This window comes from Doryrhamphus excisus, linkage group LG19, assembly GCF_037039965.1.
Source record: "Doryrhamphus excisus strain RoL-2023G ecotype Guam linkage group LG19, RoL_Dexc_Guam_v1.1, whole genome shotgun sequence".
In the NCBI taxonomy this organism is placed as follows: Eukaryota; Metazoa; Chordata; class Actinopteri; order Syngnathiformes; family Syngnathidae; genus Doryrhamphus; species Doryrhamphus excisus.
Genome location: NC_136375.1, coordinates 7,937,292 through 7,962,314, shown reverse-complemented (window position 1 = coordinate 7,962,314; position 25,023 = coordinate 7,937,292). Strand labels below are relative to the sequence as shown.

Below are 25,023 nucleotides of genomic sequence, written 5' to 3'. Positions count from 1 at the left end.
AATGTTTATATATTTGTACCAACAGGTAAAGAAAGACATTAGATAATACATTTTTTTCACTTTATTGGTTTACCAATACTTTAGTGGTAAGAAACAAGCAGCCACAGTACATACTGAACAGGTTCACTTTCCAACAAAACAAGAATCCACAACGCACAGTCACTGACAATGTACAGTGCCTTCTAAACAACAACAAAATGAACACCCTTGTATACCATTGTAAAAAAACAAAAATAAAAACAGCACCAGTTGTGAACCTGTAGCAATTCATCCCGCTTGGTTCTCTTCGTGCATGCCGTTTCTGTGCGGTACGGGTGACTCACATTGGCACATTTATTCTTTTTCAGGAAAAGAAAGCATCCTAAATGTACAGTACACAGACACAGGGTAATGGTCATGAGGGAATAGATTCAAGGAATGACAAGGAGGTGAGAGGATCTGTGCTTGTTTTAGCGTGTGTAGCTCAATCTTCCCGCCCTCTTGTTTAGTGATGCTAACCGTAGAGTTTGATGTATTCACTTCAGGTGGCTGTTGGTAATCTGTCACTATCATTAGTCATTATAACACAGGTCCATAGGTATTAAATAGTCAGGACCCTGCAAATTCTTCCATCCATCTTAGTCAACATTACTCATGACTGGCTGGAACTTTACTGGAGTAGTTTGCCAAAATGCCACTTTTATGTCCTTTTAAGGCCACTGTACTCGAGCCAAACAAGTGCAAGCTGATTGGGTGCATGGATAAAAGGTTTGTAATAACCCTTCATCATGTTTGTTAGTTGCATGTAAACATAAGTCTGATTATAGCTACAGAATGTAAATATGCTCCAGTGCTCTCTGTTGAGTGTTACTATGGTGATAGATGGCATGTGTCTTGGCATGCGCGTGAGGCAGAGACTGGAGAGTGTGGCAGCGAGATGACACAGCGTGTCGAAGCAGTTGGATGTCATCACCACACTGCACAGATCCATCATCCATGGGAAAGGAAAACAGCCAATTGTGACATCACAAACAGAACTCACGCCTTCAAATGAGTAAACCTGTGTGTGTGTGTCTACAGTGTACACTGTGTTGATGTGTGACAGGAGGTGCTTCACAGAATGCAGTTCTACTATTTTTAGATACTTAAGTCGACATCGCTTCAGTTCAAAACCGTTAAAAACTGTACTGCTTTTTTTCCAGTGTTCAGTTTGAATTTCTGTTTCTTTCATCTAGCAGCAACAGCAATGAGTAGTCAGTTAATAGTTCCCTTGGTTTTCAGTTAACATATAATTCCTCTTTGATGCCAATTAAGACTTCAGCAAACCACCGATCACAAATTAAGTCTTTACGTTTTCCCTTTTAGCATTAAACGTTTTGTCACTTTAAAATCAGTGCAGTTTTCTTGGGTGTTCAGAAAGATACAAAACAAAGAGGCTTGGACGGTTTTGTAGGGTTCTCTCCAGACCACAGATTACCAGATTCCACTAGAGCGGCCACCTGGAGGGGCCAGGATCCTAGCAGAGGACCTCTTGGGGATATGGTCATCAACCTGAGACCCTGAGAGGAACACATATCATGCAATTAAGCTCAGTTTTCACTCAGCTCCACTTCAGCAGTGTAGACATATTTTTTTTGTGTGATTCAGTTGCAGGGTGTAAAGTTATCCCTTGTTTATCACAGTTAATTGGTTCCAGCCCCAACCGCGATTGGTGAATTTTCGCAACGTAGAATTCAAAAACATATTTAGTATAGTATTAGTATAGTGAACGTAATGTAAGTCGATGGCATGGCATTGACAAGCTTGTTTTACGCCACACTGCGCACCACTTATGCCAGCCACTTTAACAACAGCAGTCTACCCAGCTCATGAGTTAGCCTCTAATTTATGTATTCAAAACGTAAGAATAGGTTTGAAACTGTGGTGGGACAAAGGACAAAGTAATAAGGCAAAAATGTACCACTTCCACATGAAATGGGAGGAGAATGTTTTTTCACTATGTCATGTCGAATGGCAAGGGTCCATGGCAGGAAGCAATCTAATATAATGTAATGTAATGTATAGAAATGTCTCATTAATGACACACTACTCCCATGACTATAAAGTCGATGAAATCATTTGGAGGCACACAGCAAGATGCTAAGTCATCATTACACTGTCCCACTGTTATTATGTTACCATGCTGTCCCATCTACACACCCGATAGTGGACACACAGTATTTAGATACATTTTTACACGTCCACTTTATAGATTGGCGGTGACAATGTTATTTTTACATACCTGAGAGGCTAAAAGAGGACTCATGGAGGTCTCGAACCCCCTGTTGTACCCTTACACCACCTTTGTTGGTGCCGTCTCCATCAGTGGGGCTCAAACCGAGCTCCTTCTTCATTGAGTTGGTGACCTTGACTACATCACCAGAGTAGGGATCCCTGTCAACGCCTTTATAAGCCTGCGACTGTTCATGGAGTCACACATGTCAATTAATTCCACTTTTCAATTGAGAACTAAGTCATGAGAATAAGACGTCTACCCACTTTCTCTCTCTGCACCATTTTCTTGTACAGGAAATCAGGGAAGGTGCGCTGTGGGTAGAATTTCCCAGATCCCTCGGCGCACATGAAGGTGGCGTTCTCACACACCAGACGGCCTCGGCTGATGGTGACCAGGGGGATGCCGTGGCAGCGCAACCCCTCGTACAGGTTGAAGTCTCCGCCTTGCACCTGAGTGCTGACAGAGATGGTCCTGTCCAAGAAAGACAAACACATCACACACATGTATGACACAAAGGTGGAATTTAAACATACAACACCGACCCACCTTGTTGCATCTGGATCCCACACGACCACGTCGGCGTCAGCCCCGGGGATGATGCGACCTTTGCGTGGATACAAGTTGTAGATCTTGGCGGCATTAGAGCTCGTCACGGCCACAAAACGATTTTCATCCATCTTTCCAGTAACCTACAGGAAGGCATTAGCGCATTTTTGACCATTTAGGGTTTTGACCACAAAGCTAAGATGTCAATGTTTTGTTCCGTTTAGCATCCTTCAGTTTTTCGTTTGGACTTTCGAGTGGACCTACCACCCCCCTCTCCCAGATGACGCTCATCCTGTCCTGGACTCCCGCCACACCATGAGGGATCTTGGTGAAGTCCTCCTTGCCCAAAGCTCTCTGCTTGGTACTAAAAGGACGATGGTCTGATGCCGCAACACTCAGGGTGTCGCTGGAAAACATTTGGGAAACATTTAACTTGGCAGACACAAATATGTTTGTATGTGTTTTATACACCCACTTGCCCAACAGGCCCATCAGGTAGCCTGGCGTGTTAGGGTCAAGACGAAGAGGAGGGACGATGACATGGGCGGCAGCGTGAGCCCAGTCTTGGTGGTAATACTGCATCCCGTTCAGCACTGCGTGAGCTACTGTGGTCTCGGCATGGACCACCTTACCTGGAGAGAGGAGTCTTGTTAGCCAAAGCCCCAATATGTGTGCGGTTGTTACAAGTGATGAGAACTCACCCTGCATCTTAGCAGCAGCGATCATATCGCCAGCTCCCATGCAGGAAACGTTCACCAGGTAGATGGGGCAGTGAGCCTGGAAACACAAGCGGAGATGATCTATGCCAACGCATCATCTTTGAAAAAGACAGAATACTGAAATCTGTGTGTGAGATTACCCTATTAGCGATGGTGACTGCTCTGTGAGTAGCCTCAGACTCCAGCTGTAAAAAGGAATAATGTGAACATTTAGGTCTCTAATCTCGTAGACAGGCGCAGGCACGGCGCACCCACGCCTCCATCCCTCCCACCGGCGCAAGTGGCAAAGAGAGAGGCGAGAAGGCGTGAGTGGGTTTAACACAGCCGAGTGTAATCTTAACCAATCAAACGAACACCTCTCATTGCCTTTAAATGCGCAGGACTGGACTGCGCATCAGAGGCCACAATGCGCGTCATGCACCACGTACGCCACCTCGTGGGACATGTCATCTGTTCCTGTGTTACATTAAACACAGCATTACCCCTACCCCAGTGTAGAACCAGCATCATACTTTCAGCTGCCGTCAGGTTGAGTTCCCTTTATGCGTGACGCCTTTGATCTGACTCTATATAAAAATGTGCATGCTAGTTCAGAAGTTTAGATTAAATACTGGTTGCTGGTTGCATTGAAATGTGACTGACACTCTAAAAAACCTGCCTGTGAGGTTTTGGTGACATGTCATTGGCCTGTCAGCCAATTTACTATTGCGCAGGGTGTGCTTCGCCTGCACCAAGAATAGACCACGTCTGAGCTGGGGAGCTTTCAGCACACCTTGTCTCCTTAGCATAATGTATTTATGCTAACAATTCCAGTGATTATTACATGTGTTTTATTGCATTTGTTTGTTTTTATGCCATTTTTTATTGTCTAGTTTGGTATGTTTTTTTATCAAATTGTGTTGAGGAGTAGAATTGTGACGATCACCTGTTGTGCTTTGTGGTGTTAAACTTTAACTTCTTTTAGCAGTTCAAGGTCAAAGCCATGACCATTTATTTACTCACTGATTTAACAACGAATGCTCTAATTTCTAGAAGAGAAATTATGTTACTTTACCTCCTCAGGGCGGCTGACTTCAATACCTTCGGGTCCACTTATTCCCAAATCCAGAGCCTCTTTAGCACCCTAGAGATAAACACAAACTTCAACACAGCTGATACAAAACACCTCATATGAATGAGATAATTTGAGGTGTGCACCTCTGCCACCAGCTCTCCGTTCTCGGCGTGGACGCGTGCAATGGCCCCGATGTCCTTGCAGGTTTGAAGCGCCTGGTAGAGCTCGGAGTCCCTCAGCATCATCATGTCTTTGTAGGCCATGAACATCTGGAAGGAGTTGACCCCGTGTTCCCTCACCAGGGTCTCCATCTCGTTACGCACCTAAGGGCAAGCGGATCAGTGTGTGTTTGTTATATGGGGCATGAAGAGCTCTGACGAGCAGCCAAAGGTATTAGAAATATACTGAACTCAAAATGCAGAAGCTTAGGCACCGTCAATCAATTTCTGTATTTTATCTTGCTAGACAGCGCAGGTGTAGTTAATGGTGTAGTCATGCATATGACACCCTGACCCCAAAGGCTGAAAGAAGTATGGTGACTCAAAGAATCTGTCTAATGTACCCAATGAATATGTGTGTTAACCTACTTCCTCTAGGGTCTGTAATCTAGGTCATTACACATTTCACCCACATATGAAAATGCGTGCATGATTTTTTTTTGGTTGAGTAGTTTGAATGGTCTCAGTGGCGTTTCCTCCCTCATTGCTCTGACTTTACCTTTGGCCCCCACCAGGTCACGCCGACATGCAGAGCGTAGTCGCAGCACGCCTTGGCATCAGCCAGATCGCGGCACTTCTCGTAGGCATCCACCAGGGAGCAGTGTTGCTCAGGCAGGACATGCGCCATCACCATGGTGGTACCACCCAGTAGAGCCGCCTGGGTAGAGAGAAAAGAAAATCATGCCGATGGTTATTTCAAAACAAAAGGAAGACCACAACTACACCGTGTTAGCTGGTCATTGAAACACAAATGATGTTATCCACGTCATACTTTGCAAGGAAATAATCCAACTGGTTTATTACAGTTGATATACTGGATGCAATTTGATTGGTCAACTGATAGGAATGAGAGAAAGAGGAAAATGAAAAGGTTAAAATCACACTACCTGAACACTGCTCTGATTCGCTCGCCTCTGTTCCGATATACTGTTGCCATGACAACAGACATTGCTCTGCCATGGCATCCATGTTCATACTGTGCCTCTCCCTCTGTGAAATCACACTATTGAGTCACCCATTCATAAACCCTTGAGTCTATTGTGTTGACGTGATGGAAGAACAGACTAAGGGTGGATCCCTGCATATTTGGCATCCACACATTTTGGGTTAAAAAAGAGGGCACACATGTCTTTATGTTTCACTGATCTTTTTTTTTTTTCGTCAAGTGTAGTGTTTCACACTTTGGTCGGGTGTCCTTGAATGCACCGTAGTTGCAAGGTTTGCTACGGAAGCAAAATGCGCATGATTGGTTGCGGGCCTATAGCTATCTACTATCCTATTGCTGCTGAGTGGTTGAGCCTGATGAATACACCTGCATCAAATAATGAGTGTCTCTCATGTCAAGTTACAGTACCTTGAACATCTCTGTTATTAAAGAGTATCAGTGACATTAGATCGAAATGGGAGGCTGGACAGTAATTCAGTGTTTTAGCCCAAATCCATTACTAATTTAGCGACCACCATCCCCTACTGTGAAGATAATCCTCTTGGAAGAAATATAAAGGAGACACAGAGAGGGGGATGAGAAGGAACAAACACTGGAACGAGCATAAAGGCAACTCAATAAGGCGCTGGTGCAGTCTAGTCGATTAGCACTGAGTAATATGGAGCACTGAGGCCAAATCCAGAGTGGTGGATTCAAGACATTTACAGCAATTATTGGGTCGCCTTCCTTCCTCTGTCTACCTCCAAACAACACAATCAGTGTTTCCCCTACGTTCATTGAGTTGTGGTGGCTTGCCACAGATGTGTAGATATAGTGCTACGTGTTCACACTAGCTCATTAAGACTTTATTAAGTGTTGCAAACTTGGCAGCTTTGTGGCTACATTGTGAGCGATCTGACCCCTCTATATGACTAGGGACCAATGGAGTAGAGAGTCTCACTCTTATTGCTCATTTTCTGCATATGCATCATGGCCAAAAATGCAAATTTGACAATTAAGTCATTACGTCATTCCCCCACAACCTACCACATCCACAGATTGCAGTGCTGTGGGAAACATCAATGGTGTAAATACAGTATTATGGCTTGCATGAATTAACCCAATACTGTTGAGGAGCTTTGTCTGCAGGGAGACAGTGTGACAGTGGGGGGGTGTAAAAGATCGGATGCATGAGAGAAAATGGCGGAGAAGCAAACTGATTTTCCCCATTAAGCACGGGGTTAGTTGCCATGGTAGCAAGGTCAGTGGGTAGAGAGCCGGGTGATTAGGGGGGATGCCGGGGTGAGCTGGCATGCGGAGGATGAATACCCCCTCCCAAAAAAAAAATTCCTCTCACCCTATTTCCGTTGGCATTCCATTAGATGCTAATCCAGTGGTTTCTCTAAGCCATGGTGCAGTTTGCTGCTTTAATCTCCCAAATGCTCTCCCAATAGATGTTTAATATGGCCTCCACACAATGACAGCTGTTTGTTGACCCAACATCATGTGTACCTTGGTGCCGCTGTAGAAATCATCCTGGACGGAGGCGTTCATGAAAGTCTGCTCCAAATGCACAGAGGTGTCGATTCCGCCGGGTAGCACCAGCTTTCCGGAGGCGTCGATCACCTTCGCCCCGCCTGGAATCATCAGCTCCTTTCCGACCTTTTATCAACAAAACACACATTGGAATCAGATTAACCCAAAACGGCAGTTAAGAAACTCCACCAAAATGCCCATTTTCTAATAATAATGGGAAAAGTCATATTTAGAAGTCATCAACAGGTTTTCAATTGCTGCGGTGCATGTACAGTGAAGAAAATAAGTATTTGAACACCCTGCTATTTTGCTATTTCTCCCACTTAGAAATCATGGAGGGGTCTGAAATTTTCATCGTAGGTGCATGTCCACTGTGAGAGAGATAAACTAAAAAGAAAAATCCAGATATCACAATGCATGATTTTTTAACAATTTATTTGTGTGATACAGCTGCAAATAAGTATTTGAACACCTGTGTATCATCTAGAATTCTGACCCTGAAAGACCTGTTAGTCTGCCCATTAGAAGTCCACCTGCACTCCATGTATCATCCTGAATCAGATGCACCTGTTTGAGGTCGTTAGCTGCATAAAGACACCTGTCCACCCCATACAATCAGTAAGACTTTAACTTGTAACATGGCGAAGACCAAAGAGCTGTCCAAAGACACCAGAGACAAAATTGTACACCTCCACAAGGCTGGAAAGGGCTACGGAGCAATTACCAAGCAGCTTGGTGAAAAAAGGTCCACTGTTGGAGCTATCATTAGAAAATGGAAGAAGCTAAACATGACGGTCAATCTCAATCGGAGTGGAGCCCCATGCAAGATATCACCTCGTGGGGTCTCAATGATTCTAAGAAAGGTGAGGAATCAGCCCAGAACTACACGACAGGACTTGGTCAATGACCTGAAAAGAGCTGGGACCACCGTTTCCAAGGTTACTGTAGGTAATACACTAAGACGTCATGATGTGAAATCATGCATGGCACGAAAGGTTCCCCTGCTTAAACCAGCACATGTCAAGGCCCGTCTTAAGTTTGCATATGACCATTTGGATGATACAGAGGAGTCATGGGAGAAAGTTTTATGGTCAGATGAGACCAAAATAGAACTTTTTGGTCATAATTCCAATAAGCGTGTTTGGAGGAAGAAGAATGAAGAGTACAATCCGAAGAACACCATCCCTACTGTGAAGCATGGGGGTGGTAGCATCATGCTTTGGGGGTGTTTTTCTGCACATGGGACAGGACGAGTGCACTGCATTAAAGAGAGGATGACTGGGGCCGTGTATTGTGAGATTTTGGGGAACAACCTCCTTCCCTCTGTCAGAGCATTGAAGATGGGTCGTGGCTGGGTCTTCCAACACGACAACGACCCGAAGCACACAGCCAGGAAAACCAAGGAGTGGCTCCGTAAGAAGCATATCAAGGTTCTAGCATGGCCCAGCCAGTCTCCAGACCTGAACCCAATCGAAAATCTTTGGAGGGAGCTCAAACTCCGTGTTTCTCAGCGACAGCCCAGAAACCTGACTGATCTAGAGAAGATCTGTGTGGAGGAGTGGGCCAAGATCCCTCCTGCAGTGTGTGCAAACCTGGTGAAAAACTACAGGAAACGTTTGACCTCTGTAATAGCAAACAAAGGCTACTGTACCAAATATTAACATTCATTTTCTCAGGTGTTCAAATACTTATTAGCAGCTGTATCACACAAATAAATTGTTAAAAAATCATGCATTGTGATTTCTGGATTTTTCTTTTTAGTTTATCTCTCTCACAGTGGACATGCACCTACGATGAAAATTTCAGACCCCTCCATGATTTCTAAGTGGGAGAAATAGCAAAATAGCAGGGTGTTCAAATACTTATTTTCTTCACTGTATTTCTATGGGAGAGATGCAGGCCAAGTTCTTATAAAATGCTTGTGGCCGTTTTTTCATCTTAAAACTGCACAAAATGTGCTCTCTTCTATTGTGGAGTTGCATCATCACCTCTTGATCAATATTGATAAAGATATATATTGCATATTCACTTAAGGCGGTCAGGTATGGAACCAATTAACTGCGACAAAGCAGGTAAACTGATGATGTATGGATAAAAATACATCTTACCTGCTGAATGATGCCATTCTCGATGTAAACGTCAGCTTCCTGGGTGAAGTCGTCATTGACCACTTTGCCTCCCTTAATGAGAATGCGCATGGACCCCATAGTGTCTGCCAATCTTTCTGCCAGAAGAAGAACAATTACATTTAACACACCATTTCTATTTTCCCATAAACTCCCCTGCAAATTGGTCACTTTCACTTTTAGATTACACTCTCTTCATTGTTCCTGGATCCATTCAAGTGTAATCGAATATGCAACTGAAACCATAGTTAAAACATGTTAAATTAATGTTCCTGTAGGGCTTTCCTTTCAGAATCATGCATCTAATTAACCTAATTGCAGATTTTTCATGAGTATGATGGTTAGTTAGCGTTCCCCACCACCATCTTTACAAAACTACAGCATCCAAACCTTTGTGATTTGCAGAATGATGTCATGGTTAGAAATCGTCTTATGTAAACTGCTTTGACTGCATGAAAGGATGACTAGACTAAAGTGTATTGAGCCAGGGCATTCAAGTTGTCGACGTAGATGTACAAATATTGAACAGATATTGATTATTTCCCCCAATAAGGGTTGGACGAACACAGTGAACATTGTGTGTTTGTGTTGGTATGTGTTCTTGCATGGATGGCTGTGTGCAATGTCACACAATAGTCTCCCAGTCACACACAATCAAGTCAAAGAGATGGATGAGAACAGAGGGTGGAAGCAGAGCACCAGTGTGCAGAGTGGCTGGGGGGGAGGCGGGGGGGTATACAGGGCTGAGACAACAGTAAACAGTTTCATAGGGACCCCAAAAACCATATGTCAATCAAGTGGACACTGTTATTCTGAAGTCTTTCAAGCATGGCTTTACTGTCCCGGTGTGCTATAATAGAGCTATATTGCTATTACGCTGGTCTTTGCTAGGCTAGAAGACGCTGATGCTGGGAATATTTTTCAGGGGGGAGGGGTGGACGTTATGGAAAGTAGTGTCCCTCAGGCTTGGGAGCCAGAATAAAAGAGCGGTTTCCCAGGAGATGGGAACTGGGGTGCTTTCAGTGGAAACAAGGCTTCTGCACTCACACATGCAAACCCTTGCATGACAGCACAGCAGAACGATAGCATCAAGACAGAGCACAGTCAATCAACGTAACGTCCATGATAACAACATTCATTTTCTACATTGAGCTCCACGGAAATTACAATACTATATGGCCATTATTCCTACAGGAAGTGGAATTTCGGCCTGAACTATATGTTTTTTTTATTTTTTATTGACAGTTAGATGCATGTGTCAACACAGTCTGTGACGGACGTGTGAACAGCAAGTGTTATTTCACCCACAAAGCTGTCACTGCTACATTGCAAGGGCTGTTATAGACATACACTATAGTAAGTACATCTGCACGGTCAAATAAGTACAAACCATCAGAGAAGTACGACTTCAAATATATGGCTGTGTTGTAAAACCAATGCAATTGTTCCTCCTGCCAGTTATTAATGATAACCTCCACTCTGCAAAATAAACACAAGCAGGGCAACTCAAAAATGATCCACAATTAAAGAAAACTGAATTGGAATACAGTGGAATCTCAGTTTTTAGCATTCATTTGTTCCAAGTAGTTTGCCAAAAAAAACCCAAATATACCAAAAAAATCAAGTAATTTTTCCCATAGGAAAAAATCTGTTCCAGAGACTTGGTAGTATTAATAAAAAACACATTTTATAGGGAACAATTATAGTTTTATATGTAAAAATAATGTGAAATGTACTCGTCCCTATCACTATTTTTTCAAAAATCTCTTAATAAATGATGCTGTTTCAGTCTATTCAGTCTAAACATAAGCAAATTTTACATGTTATTTTCCGCCCCCCCCCCCCCCCCTCAAAGGGAAGCAATACAGCACACTATCACAACTGACTCACTCTCTAATGAGTGGACAGATGACTATAGGGGTGTTGTTTCCTGTCTAGAGGGCTCTAATAATGTTATAAATGGTATTAAGAAGATTGCAAACAGGTGTTTGGCTGCACGGTAGTCAAGTGGTTAGCGAGACTCGGATTTGATTCCCCAATCGGGCATCTCTGTGCGGACTTTGCATGTTCTCCCCGTGCATGTGTGGGTTTTCTCCGAGTACTCCAGTACTTCCTCCCACATTCCAAAAACATGCTAGGTTAATTGGCGACTCCAAATTGTCCATAGGTATGAATGTGAGTGTGAATGGTTGTTTGTCTATATGTGCCCTTTGATTGGCTGGCCACCAGTCCAGGGTGTACCCCGCCTCTCGTCCGAAGACAGCTGGGATAGGCTCCAGCATGACCCTTGGTATAGAAATAAGCGGTATAGAAAATGGATGGATGGATGAAACAAGTTTTCTATGCTCTTAACTCCAAAAATATTCAATGTAAAAATTAATTTGCCCCCATGGAGGGTTATTTAGCACTCAGTCTGTTGCTTTGATTGGGCACTTCATTTCATGGAACGATACGGAGTGACTAGTTTTCTTCATACTATGTTGTTATGCCAACCACAATCCTTCCTTCCACCTTGGAGGAGGTCTGTGTTGTGAGGCGCGAGGCAGCCTGATGTGATGTGACGCAACGTGATGTGAACCGATGTTGAAACTTGCACAGAAAGTGTTGCGAGAATGTGATGAGAGGGACTGTAAAGGCTATTACATTGCTGCAAAAAGATGCTCAACCAGCGGGAGATCAGTCATAAAAGAAAATGGCGCAGACTGTGGTTGTGGAGATGTTTGTTAACATTAGCAATGCTTGAAGAATTTGGGGGATTAAATGCGTTCTTAATTTGGATAGTGGGATGACACACATCAGGCAGCCTGTCTCACTCAAACTGAGACCAGCTGCTGTATGTCGAAGACAAGACAAATTGGATACACACACACACACACACACACACACAAACACACACCATTAGTTTATTCGCTTTTACTGACAAAAAACAAGATTTCCTCTGGAATTTTTAACATCCTTCAAGACTACATTAACTCAGTAAGCATGTATTATTCTAGTACCTGTGACTTGGGCTTCTGTTTAAACCACGCCTTCCTACTCCCTCTTGGATGGCTTTACAATGACTGTTACAGAAGTGCCAACATGTACACATTTTTGGTACTCGGCATGGATTTTGACCCTTAATTTCACTTATTTTCTCAGATTATTACTGATATAATGTGTAATATAACTGTAATATAAGTGTAGCAGTCACTATAGGGGTGTTATTTCATGCCTAGAGGGCTCTAATAATGTTACTGAAAGAACTCAGAAATGTTACTGTAATTCTTAGTAGTTCTGTGACGCACACGAGCATTGATCGCCGGAACAACAGGCTTTTATTGCAGCTTTGAATTGTCTCACAACAGGCACACTAATACCATGAAAAGACACAAGTCAAATATATAGCAGATTACAGTAGATTACTTGTATGTTTACTCCAAAGGAACGACAGTTCTCATGATGCCTTTGGATCTGATAAATCTTAAGTAAGTTTGATCAAATGTCGGCTTAAGACGTTAACAGCAAGTACTCAATGTGGACTTTCAATCCCGCCTGGCGCACTGCCACTTCCGTGTTATTTGTATTATCTTTCACAGTAGTGATGCCATACTTCACAGCCATCTTTTCTCTAAATGAGAAATCTCTAATCTTGTGAGAACTCATGACTCCCGTAGTATAAAGGTGATTATAGGGGTGTTATTTTATGTATAGAGGGCTCTGATAATATTTAAACCTGTGACTAGAAAGTCATAGACATGTTTTCTATGCTCTAAATATATCATTACTCCATTTTCTACCGCTTATCCTCACGAGGGTCGCAGTGGGTGTTGGAGCCTATCCCAGCTGTTTTTGGGCGAGAGGCGGGGTACACCCTGGACTGGTCTCCAGCCAATCACAGGGCACATATAGACAAACACTCACACTCACATTCATACCTATGGACAATTTGGAGTCGCCAATTAACCTATGAAATGATTTGATTTATAAATAAGGAATCCGACAATCGGGTGTGGGACCAATTAACCACGATAAGAAAATGAATGAATGAATGAATGAACAAGGGATTACTGTCTGTCTAGAGCTATAGCTACTGGGTTTTTGGCTTGTTAGATTGGTAGGTCATTATCTAATAAAGAAATTCATTCATTCATTCATTTTCTACCGCTTTTTCCTCACGAGGTTCGCAGGGGTGCTGGAGCCTATCCCAGCTGTCGTTGGGCGAGAGGCGGGGTACACCCTGGACTGGTCTCCAGCCAATCACAGGGTACATATAGACAAACAACCATTCACACTCACATTCATACCTATGAACAATTTTGAGTGGCCAATTAACCTATGAAATGATTTGATTTATAAATAAGGAATCCGACAATCGGGTGTGGGACCAATTAACCACAATAAACAAGGGATTAGTGTATCTAGAGCAGGGGTGGGCAAATATTTTGACTCGTGGGCCACATTGAGTTAACAAAATTGCCCGGGGGGCCAGAACATATATTTAACACACACACACACACTATTTTATGCTTATAATTTTCCTTGAATTATTTGTCTAATTTTATGTGTAAAAGTGTTTAACTATCAGCTGTATGTTCTCATATCCCTTTTTTCAGGAGCACTTTAAACATCAGACCACATCAAACTATGTCATTTCATTTGACAGTTTTGTTTAGTTTTTTTGTTGTTTTTTTTAACTAAATAAGACATTCCACTTGCAAGTCATGTGGCCAGTTTTTATGTTAAAAGTTGAAATACTTAGAAAGCAACTGGCGGGCCGGATTCAAACACTTGGTGGGCCGCATGTGGCCCCCGGGCCACAGTTTGCCCACCCCTGATCTAGAGCTATAGCTACTGGGTTTTTGGCTTGTTTGATTGATAGGTCATTATCTACTAAAGAAATTATACTGTGAAAAACTGGGAATTATGTGTATTAGATTAGTATCATTTGCTTTGGCATTATTGTTATCTTTTTCAAGTTAAAATGCCATACTTTTGGACACAAAACTAGTGCAGCACATTAGAATTCAGCAGCTACTCTGGTGTGTACCCAAAGTGAAGTGTGTGTTTCGTGAGTGAGAATGTGGTGGACAGCTGCTGACTTCTGATCTGGGGTTTAATCACTGCAGGCGGGGACAAAGCGTGTCTTTGTTATTTTATACACATGCAAAGCAGTGTGTGTGTGTGTGTGAGAGCTATTTAAAAAGTCCGTACAAACATACAAGAAAGACAAAATGACAAGTCATTGGAGTTAAGAATAGATGTTCCAGACACACAGAGTGAGGTTTTAAAGGATGAACACAAACTATGAGAGAATCACAAGCAAACTGGGGCATCACTGAGGATTAGGGTCTCTCATCCTGCATTTTCGTGAGAGGTGATTTTGGAACGTCGCTGCAAGTGCAAACGCTACATTTGGTACATCAGGTCCGAATGAATTTAATGTTCGAGAAATGGCTACATTGTCACACTAATAGATGTTCTCATGCATGCCGAGCCAAAGTCGCAAGTCTACAGTGGAACCTTTAAAGGTTGAACAGCTATGAATTGAACCAACATGTCCTCTGAAACAGTAATAGATTTTCTCCATTTTGCTGACTCATGAAAGGCACACTGTCACTGTTTTCCCCGATACAGACAGTGACACAACCAACACTTCAGGGGGATTACTGGAATGACAGAAGGTGGATTAAGACCTCAGCCAAGGAGAGTCATACTATATGTATTCACTCATGGGCTGACATCTTGTTTCGCAAGAAGATAACACAAAGAAATGAGCATGATTTTTTTTTACCTTCTACTTCATGGTGATGCATATGCATGATGTGCCTCGGGTCTTAATCAACACATCAATCAATCATGATTATGGTGAGACACTGACACTACTGCTGGGCACCAGTCATATAATGCAATCGCTCCTCCTGCCGGTTATTAATCCACAAAGTCAGAAAACATGTTTCCGGGATGTGGGATGATACCGGAGTAACTGGATAAAAGTCCAACAAGCGCAGGGAGAACTCCACACAATGATGTTCCATCAGTCATCTCCTGACTGCGAGACAGGCATGCTAACCACTATTCCACCATGCACAGCTATAAATTGACAGGGATGGCACACGTAAACACGCCAAAGTATGAATCCTGGAAACAGGGCGAATGCTGTAGCTCAGTGATTGCTCCTCTGCAGTTACAATTCACAAATAATAGAAAGCAATAGGAAACCCCCACATTAGTAAAGGCGTGTCATTTAATGAATGTGATCGCTCCTCTGCACACCATACAAAGAGCATTCAAGAGCATAATCTTAGATTTATTTACAGGTTCTAAAGTAATATAATCTAATGTCTCAAGCGTTGAGCTCATACATTGAAAATCATGCATGTGCAGGCCCATTTGATCGAGATGAGACTCCCTGCATCATTTACATAGACATCAATGTAATGTACTGTATATCAACGCCTCGCTCATCTTAAACAGTAAATCACCACTCTGATCACCACTCTTATGTTACGTGCATAATGCACAAAACGCCTCCCTTTTAAATAGACTGTTGAACACTGAACACCAGCATAACGCTGATTTGTATGCATAACACATACATAAATGAATATTTGGTGTAAACGACAATAAGACATCTTATATAACGAATGCAATGAAGGTCTATTGCAGTGGTGGCACGCGCGCACGCGCACATTTTTTTATCATCGCGAAAAGGCGACAGGTTACTGCAAATTCATTTTTATCATTTCTAATACACAACAGTGTCTGAATACCTATATTAACCTGGTTATTTATTTCGGGGTGATTTATTTGGTGGCTAATACGAAACTGTAGCTAGCGCCCAGCTGTCAAAAACGTTAAATTAGCTAAACAATGTAATGAATGACGAATCAATATTACAGGTGGTTTTCACAATTCTGTGGAAGGACGATTCAATGTCAATAAAACAACATGACATGTTAATTTTAAAGATGTATTGTTATTATTATTATTATTTTTTAAAGGGTTTCTTACCCGTTTCTCGAATCTCGTCGGTGGTTGTCAGTGTATGCGAGCAGAGGACAGCTGGCACAGCACGAGCCACAGATGCTGCCTTTTGCCTTCAGACGGCCAAGCAGCAGCCAATGGGAACCCTTCAAACCCACATTTAACGGTGAAAACTGACCAATGGGGAACGAGATGTGTCATTCGACAGGGGCGTGTCTCTTGCCTCCAGAGACACGTTTGTGTGCGTTCAAATGCTGTCGGTTATATGGCAGTTACGTTTCGTTTGACGTCATATTTAAATCGTTCAGGAGGTGAAAATGTTCTTATTAGGTAGTTGAAACAACATATTTAGATTCTTACATGCCCTGTAAAGACAAGCTAACATAAATGACAATTACCACCAGATTTCAAGCATAGCATTCATAGAAAACTGTACTTTCCAATATCTTTGAATGTACAAGTCATAATGGCATCCTCTAATGTGTATTTTTCACCTGTAATTTATGAGAACATGTTAGCACATTCCTGTGCAGTCCTGTCAAACCCTTAATAATAAACCCTGTAATAACTAAAAACTAAAATGGTAGTTATTACAAAAACTGACACAAACATTTTAAAATGCGATTTTTATTTTAACATCCTTTGTGTTACATTTTCAAGGTGGACTGCTGGCTTTAAAATGTTAGATTTGTCCACCAGATGGTGCTATTTTTCCCCATTCAAAGCATGCAACAAAATGTCCCGCCTTTTACTGTTTTCTGCAAGGGTTCCTTGCTATAAAAATATTGTTTGGAATGGTGCGCATGCTATAATAATGTCTCTTTTTACTTTAGCTTTGGGACTTGTGTAAAAATACTGGTCTAAAAGGTTTAAAATCCTAAATATATCATTCATATTTGATACAGGTCTGTGCATTTCTGAGAGAAATTGTTTTTAAGACTCAAAACTATTCAAATACAATATTTCTAGTGCAGTTTTTGGGTATGATGTTTTTTTCCGCTGTGTAAAATAAACAAAACAGGCAATCGATGCACTAAATCACAAGAAACAGTCTTTTTTTTTATTCACGGTTCTTTTCTTACATTGTTCAAGTACAAAGTTAAAATGCCTTTTAATTAGTTCATATTCATACAAGAGTAAAATAATAATAGTGCCTCTTCATTACTACAACAAACTTAAATACAGTCATTGTAAAGACAAACTTGATTTATACTCCTAGATTTTTTTTTCCTCTCATTTTCAGAAAACAATTTTAGCACCTTTTTGAAACACCAGCAGTTCCTCTTCACCTAAAAGCTCATCTTCGTTCATGTAGTCCTTGAGATGAGTGTGTGAATGCGCCACAGCATTGTTTGTCTGAAGGTGTTGTGTTTGTGTCACCTGTCTGTGCAGTGTTGGCTTGTGTGTGAACAACGGTACTTTTTTTGTTGTTGATGTGATTCTGATATCAGTGTTAAAAACTGCGCATCACTCAGCCTGAAAAACTCTTTTCATCGACAGCTGTCCATCAATCAAATGCTTACCCCTGGCTTTTTTGTCCTTTTGCACTCTCAAACAGAAACGTGTTGACGTCACAGCCGTTTTCAGCTTGTTTTTGCTTCATTGAAATGATTTTTTTTCATTTTTGTGATTAAATATGAGCATGATTTATATCGTGGATGTTTTTATTTTGATTGGTACGTTGTTGTGGATAAAGTTGCAATCAAAACAGTTCTAATTAAAAACATGGCTGCCATCGATTCAAGCATCTGACAGCGATTTTGGCCGGAAAAGGACCGTGGGCATGATTCACACATCATATTACGTATTACGGATTAGCATATTTACTTCAACACAATATACTAAATTACAGCTGCCGCTAAACGGAATGTAGGTCTGTTAAAAAAAACAAACTATGGAAATGTAAACGTCTTTTGCTAATTTGGATCATTGAGGAACCTTTTCTCGGCTGAAACCTGGAAGGTTGAAGGTTCCAGGCTAAAGTGTCACCCCTTTTATTAATTGTACAGGTGATGCTCTGCGGCTGTGGGCAACCTCTTGATGTAGTTTTTCAATGAACTCCACAAGATGGCAGCCGCTGCTTTTGAAGTATCATTAGTGGTGAGCATCCATCAATCCATCATAACCATAAGTGATAGTCGGAAAGTAGATCGACCAGTGAATGGAGATCTTTGTTATATACACAATCTTTGACTATCTGTTCATCTGTGAAATAATCATTACCCTGCTGAAGGTGTGAGTGGTTAGCGTGCAGGCCACACAGCTAGAAGACCAGAGTTCGATTCCACCTTAGGGCATCTCTGTGTGGCGTTTGTATGTGTATGCATGGGTTTTCTCCGGGTACTCCGGTCCCCCCCCTCTGCAATACAACACACTATCACATCTGACTCACTCTCAAATGAGTGAACAGATTACTATAGGGGTGTTGTTTCATGTCTAGAAGGCTCTAATAATTTTAGAAATGGTATTAAGAAGATTGCAAACAGGTTTTTGGCTGCATGGTAGACAAGTGGTTCGCAAGACTCGGATTTGATTCCGCACTCATGAGTTTGCATGTTCTCCCCGTGCATGCGTGGGTTTTTTCCTCCCACATTCCAAAAACATGCTAGGTTAATTTGCGACTCCAAATTGTCCATAGGTATGAATGTGAGTGTGAATGGTTGTTTGTCTATATGTGCCCTGTGATTGGCTGGCGACCAGTCCAGGGTGTGCCCCGCCTCTCGCCCGGAGACAGCTGGGATAGTCTCCAGCACCCCCCGCAACCCTCGTGAGGAAAAAGCGGTAGAAAATGAATGAATGAATGAATGAATGACTATGGGGGTGTTGTTTCATGTCTAGAAGGCTCTAATAATTTTAGAAATGGTATTAAGAAGATTGCAAACAGGTTTTTAGCCGCACGGTAGCCAAGTGGTTAGCGAGACTCGGATTTGATTCTGCACTCATGAGTTTGCATGTTCTCCCCGTGCATGCGTGGGTTTTCTCCGGGTACTCCGGATTTCTCCCACATTCCAAAAACATGCTAGGTTAATTGGCCACTCCAAATTGTCCATAGGTATGAATGTGAGTGTGAATGGTTGTTTGTCTATATGTGCCCTGTGATTGGCTGGCGACCAGTCCAGGGTGTACCCCGCCTCTCGCCCGGAGACAGCTGGGATAGGCTCCAGCACCCCCCGCGACCCTCGTGAGGAAAAAGCGGTAGAAAATGAATGAATGAATGACTATAGGGGTGTTGTTTCATGTCTAGAAGGCTCTAATAATTTGGAAATGGTATTAAGAAGATTGCAAACAGGTTTTTGGCTGCACGGTAAACGGTAGAAAATGAATGAATGAAAAAAGGATTTCAAAAAAACATTTGACGATGAAACTTTGTTACCTCTGCCAAGCACAGCGTAGAGGTTCCGTTTTTTTCCCCCCGGCGTTTATATTTCTTCATGTTCAAAATATCTTGAAAAGTTCCAAATGGATTTGGATGAAATTTTCAAAGATTGTCGGATATGGGATATGGAAGAACTCGCTAAAATTTGTGGGTGATCCGAATGGGCGTCTGGAACAAGGATTGTTTTAAAGGATTCTTTAAATATTACGAGGTAGGACCGATTTCACTATTTGTGCATACAACTCCACAAAAAAGGGTTAACAGAACTTGGAAAAGAAAAATAGAGGACATGTTTGGACACCCCTTGTATAAAGAAGTCTTGGTCCTTTGCTTTGTGAAACTGTGCTAGCTGAACAGCCCTGTTTTTAGATGCTCACTGAGCTAATATTAGTGTGGCACTGGTTATTGAATTTCTGCGATATTTACTGAAGTCATCATGCATGTGACGTTTAAAGGCATATTCTTCGGGTTTCAATGTTTTACCAACACATTTCTTGTTTGAGAGTGTCTCTTACCTCCTGACGTCCTAGCATAGACAAGACAAAGTCACTACAACTAACTGTAATATCTGCAGTCTCTAGCTTCTCTCCCCTCTAGGCTGGCTTAACTGAGCACCGACCTGGAACAGTACACACACACACACACGCACGCACACACACACACACACACACACACACAATAACGGATTATTATTGTAATTAATACTACCATTATTATCATCATCGTTACTCTCTAATCTAACATGAGATTACACTGACAGACTGACATGCAGTATCTGAGGGTGTAGGGAAAGGGGGAGAGGCGGGGGAGGGAGCACCAATGCGGCGCAGGGTGATGATGTCATACCCAGCCGTGCCATAGAAGGCCAGGTGGCAACTGGGCCGTCCTGCAGAAACACAGTGACTACGCAATGTGTGCATTTGAGAGTAAATCAGCACCGCGCCGAATGTGTTTCCAGCAACTGTGTGTATGTTTATGTGTGTGTGTGTGTTTGTCTGCGTAACCTGCAAGAGCACTGTATTAAAGAGCAGAGTTGAAAAAAGCACCTGAAGGTTGGTTGAAAAAAGCACCTGAAGTTTGGTTGTATAAACAGAGAGTAAACATGATGGAGGAAAAAAAAAAAAACAAGAGACAAAACTGCTGGCTTATTGTTGTACTGTATTGTGTTTTGATTGTGTGTCGACTGTGTGTGTTTGCGTCCAGTTGTTAGCTGGTTTCTGAGGAAGGTCAGAGCAGTGGAAGGCTTTCAATAGAGGAAAAAAAAAAAAGTGGTCGACTTTGGACCAAAAAGCACCAGACTGAAGGAAAAATGTTCCCTGTTGTATTGTGTTCAATTTCCTATCGAGGGGCTAAGTGGATCCCACTACTGACAAGGCAGCCCTATGTAAAAAGCCAGTATAGTGTCCACAGAGTCAAGGTCTGGTTTCACTGGATGTTTTTCATGAGAACATTTTGTATCCCAACGAAGTCAAGCAAGACAGCTGAGCTGCAAAAATGTTTTTGTTTTTTTTGCAGGAGCAGAGCACAAGAGGCTGAGGCACAAGAGAGGCTGTTTTCACTCAATCGTCACCCTTTTGCTGATTTAAATGGACTTTAAAGGTCCCCTATTATGCAAAACGGACTCCACTATTATGTAATAACAGTAATACGTGTCCCTACAGTGCATTTATGACTACTATTTATAAGCAGGCTTCGCTACACATCTTAAAAAGCCAACTATCCATCAGTCATATGTTTTTGTGTTACTAAAATGGCATCTATTATTTTCGACAAAAGCAGATTTGCGATGGGCCGTATGTGGGAAAAAATTTTTTTTTTGGAACCACACACTTATGGACAAACAAACACAGCTCGAGTACACGACGTTGCGTTCAACAATTCGCAGTTTCAGCATCCAGGCCAACACCATTGCAAGAGACGTATTTAAAATTGTTGTCAAATACTAATAATATAATATGGGACCTTTAATTATGTGAAAAATCTTGATGGATGAGTTAGACTTCACTGAAGTGAGCCATTTTTCGAACCGCAGCAAAACATCAAACAATACCAATAAAAAAAAAACACTTTTAGTTATCAAATGAAACACCTTCATTACTTATGCAACACTAAAAATAATTTTTACTGATCTAATGATTTTTTCTAATAATGAAAATAAAATTTGACTTAAAGATACTTATTTTATACTTACAACTACAGTATATTTATAGACAATACTTTGTATTATGACACAACATACACACAGAGGCTGGAAGATTATTATAAACTGAGAATAGGGGAGCGCAAACTCATCAAAAAAATACATGTTATCCTACTTCATTATGATGCTACACTTACTAAATTTTAACACTTTATACCAAACAATTAAAGTATTCTTTCATATATACAGTACATATCAATGTGTGTTTGCTGCATAGCAGCAAACCTTAAGGAAGCATGGTCTCATCCTATAATAAAAACACAAATGAAATATTAGAAAATTGGCATGAGAAGCTTTCCCAGACTGACTTCCCCGAAGCTACCATGCAGTTGACTCAACAGCACCTCCTGTGGTCGAAGTTAGGTACTGCACTCTATTTCACCACCAATAACAATTTAATTCATTTAGTAGGATGCTAAATGCTAAAAAAGCTGTCTAATGCTATAAATGCTATAATTTTCTATAATTAAAAGGGCTATACTACTGTATATAAATATAGAGTATATTAAAAGGGCATTTTTCAGTTAAAAAGACAAGTAAATAAAACATTTTTTCTTTGAAACCCTACTAAATAAGCATGAAGATCAACCATTCTAGCTATACTTGGCCACTAGGGGGCTCTCAACATTATCCTGCTCAACTGAATGGAAAATATGCTACAGTGTTAGTTGGCCCCCTCCATGTGCAGTTTAACTCATCCATTTCCGTGATTTCTTTTTGTAACTAAAGAGAAGTTACAAGAGTGAAGTTGTTACCCTGTTTTTTGTTTTTTTTTTCTTATTTTCCTTCTCTCCCAGGCCTCAAACAACCCCACAAGAGCTGGTGTAATATCTGTGCCTGCTTGGAAGTACGGCATTTGGCTTAACTCTGTTAGGGACACAAAACTGCAGCAAGTGGAAAAAATGAAACATCTGAGACCGGAACGCCTCTGAGAGAGCACCAAGAACAGGAAGATGAAAGTGGCACTGACTGGCCAGCACCGCGGATGTGAAGCTGGTGTGTATGCCATGTTTTGGATAACCACAGCACCTTCACGTCACTATACTTTAGTCAAGTTTCTTTTTTGGTGTTGGTGCCTTGTGGAGACTGTAACTAATGCAAAAAACAGCACAAGATATCAGTTTAAGGTCTTGTGGAAGTGGAAGTTGTTGTGTGTGTGTGTGGGTGTGTGAAGATATACACACTAGCAAGTATGTACGTCAGCAAGGTAGCACCTGGGGAGCAAGATTAGCCTGTAGATGGATGATATGTAGGGATATGAGATCTAGGGATGAAGTTGTTAGCCGAGTGTGTGTGTGTGTGTGTGTGTGTGGTCATCTGTTTCGTTTGCATCAGCCAACCTTCATGTACAAGCTGTGTACTATCTGCAGTTACCTGCGGTCACAAATGTGTGTGTGTGTGTGAGAAAGAGAGAGAGAAAAGAGAGTTGTTGCGTGACTAGTTGCAGGCGAAGTATTCCTTTAGAGGGGCAAAGAGGTGCCTGATGACGGGAACGCTCCAGGAACGCCCCAACAGCCTTTGCCTGGCCAGACGACTCATGTTGGACACGTCGGTGTAGTGGACAGGGAAACCAAACACCCTGGATACACACACACGTCATCATTTTTATACAATGAACAGAATGGGACGTACGCTATACAACGTAGTACTACAATAAATGTTAGAACAGTAAGGTTTTAAAGGTCCCCTATTATGCAAATTTACGCACGCACAAAAAAGGCTTCACTACACACCTTGGAATAAAGGCTGGAGCTCCGCCAACTATCCGTCAGTCGGCGACAGGAATGTGAGCTGAAGTTAGGTCATTTTGGGTTGCTTTCAGCTAATAGACTAACCCCAGCGTGATATTACTGTTCAAATGTTAGTTTAACGTTAGCGCTTTAGCTCACCGAGCTACGCCACCGTTGCTAACAACCCCTTGAAGGGGACCCATTATGCTCATTTTTTTACCCTTTGTATTGAGTTGTGGTCTCCTATAGAGCAGCTACAGTGGCGTCATTAGGCCTATTTTAGGGGGACTTAGGGGGCCAACCCACTAAATAATTAGATATTTTTTTATTGATTTTTAAAAAAAATTTATAGATTTTTTGTAAAATGTTCTTAAGCCCCCCTAAATAATTAGATATTTTTTTTGATTTAGAAAATATGTATTGATTTTTTGTAAAATGTCTTAAGCCCCCTAAATAATTTGATATTTTTTATTAATTTAAAAAAAAATTATAGATTTTTTGTAAAATGTTCTTAAGCCCCCCTAAATAATTAGATATTTTTTATTGATTTAAAAAAATGTATTGATGTTTTTGTAAAATGTTCTTAAGCCCTCCTAAATAATTAGATATTTTTTTTATTGATTTTTAAAAAATGTATTGATTTTTTTGTAAAATGTTCTTAAGCCCCCCTAAATAATTTGATATTTTTTATTGATTTTAAAAAAATGTATTGATTTTTGTAAAATGTTCTTAAGCCCCCTAAATAATTAGATATTTTTTATTGATTAAAAAAAATTATAGATTTTTAGTAAAATGTTCTTAAGCCCCCCTAAATAATTTGATATTTTTATTGATTTTTTTTTACAAAAAATATATATGATAAATTTTATACAATAGGACAAAAGCAGGCTAATAAGCAAGCCAATAAGCAGGCTAATACTAGCCTACTACTACTAGTAGTAGTAATAATCAGAAGAAGAATAATGATGATAGTAATAATAATGGGCTAATTAATAATATAATAATGATTATTATATCATTGATCACTGTCCACCAGACAGAATGGTTTTTCAGTGTAGATTGTGTGTACTTGTGTACATTTAATGGTGGCCTAAAACAATTGAGTATCCCTACGAAATCTGTCCAAAAGTGGGAAAGTTATATCCCGGTTCTTGTTCCTGATTTGATTTTTGGATTTTTTTGATTTCTTTGAATGTCTACTACATTCATACATATCCTGTGCATCTCCAGGGGGCTAAGCCAGGGGGCTACACGCAATAATCCGCACAGAGAACTTTCTAGATCATCTAGAATCTACACCTATTCCAGCTGTATTTCCTTGGATTTGTGCTTCCCACTACAATGGTCTGTTTTAATTTATTCCACCTAAGGGC

At 41.3% G+C, this 25,023-nt stretch overlaps 2 protein-coding genes across 6 annotated transcripts in view; both read right to left on the bottom strand.

The window, feature by feature from the left end:
- Positions 1-46: 46 nt before the first annotated feature.
- LOC131106803 (dihydropyrimidinase-related protein 5-like) lies at positions 47-16,494 on the bottom strand. Its single transcript, XM_058056237.2, has 14 exons — positions 16,372-16,494; positions 9,361-9,476; positions 7,229-7,378; positions 5,291-5,449; positions 4,717-4,896; positions 4,574-4,642; positions 3,660-3,704; positions 3,502-3,577; positions 3,276-3,432; positions 3,065-3,206; positions 2,801-2,943; positions 2,518-2,725; positions 2,261-2,438; positions 47-1,538 (listed from the first exon to the last, which is right to left on the bottom strand). Exons 2-14 carry the CDS (start codon positions 9,457-9,459, stop codon positions 1,453-1,455), a joined length of 1,692 nt encoding a protein of 563 aa, XP_057912220.2. The 5' UTR covers positions 9,460-9,476; positions 16,372-16,494; the 3' UTR covers positions 47-1,452.
- A 4,210-nt stretch (positions 16,495-20,704) lies between these two features.
- Positions 20,705-25,023, bottom strand: part of LOC131106801 (DNA (cytosine-5)-methyltransferase 3A-like) — a 37,409-nt gene continuing 33,090 nt past the window's right edge. For all 5 annotated transcript variants that reach the window (XM_058056229.2, XM_058056231.2, XM_058056232.2 and 2 more), the window contains one exon: positions 20,705-23,499. In XM_058056229.2, the coding sequence (XP_057912212.2) occupies positions 23,358-23,499 (142 nt within the window). In that variant the 3' untranslated portion in view covers positions 20,705-23,357. The remainder of the gene's footprint in view (positions 23,500-25,023) is intronic.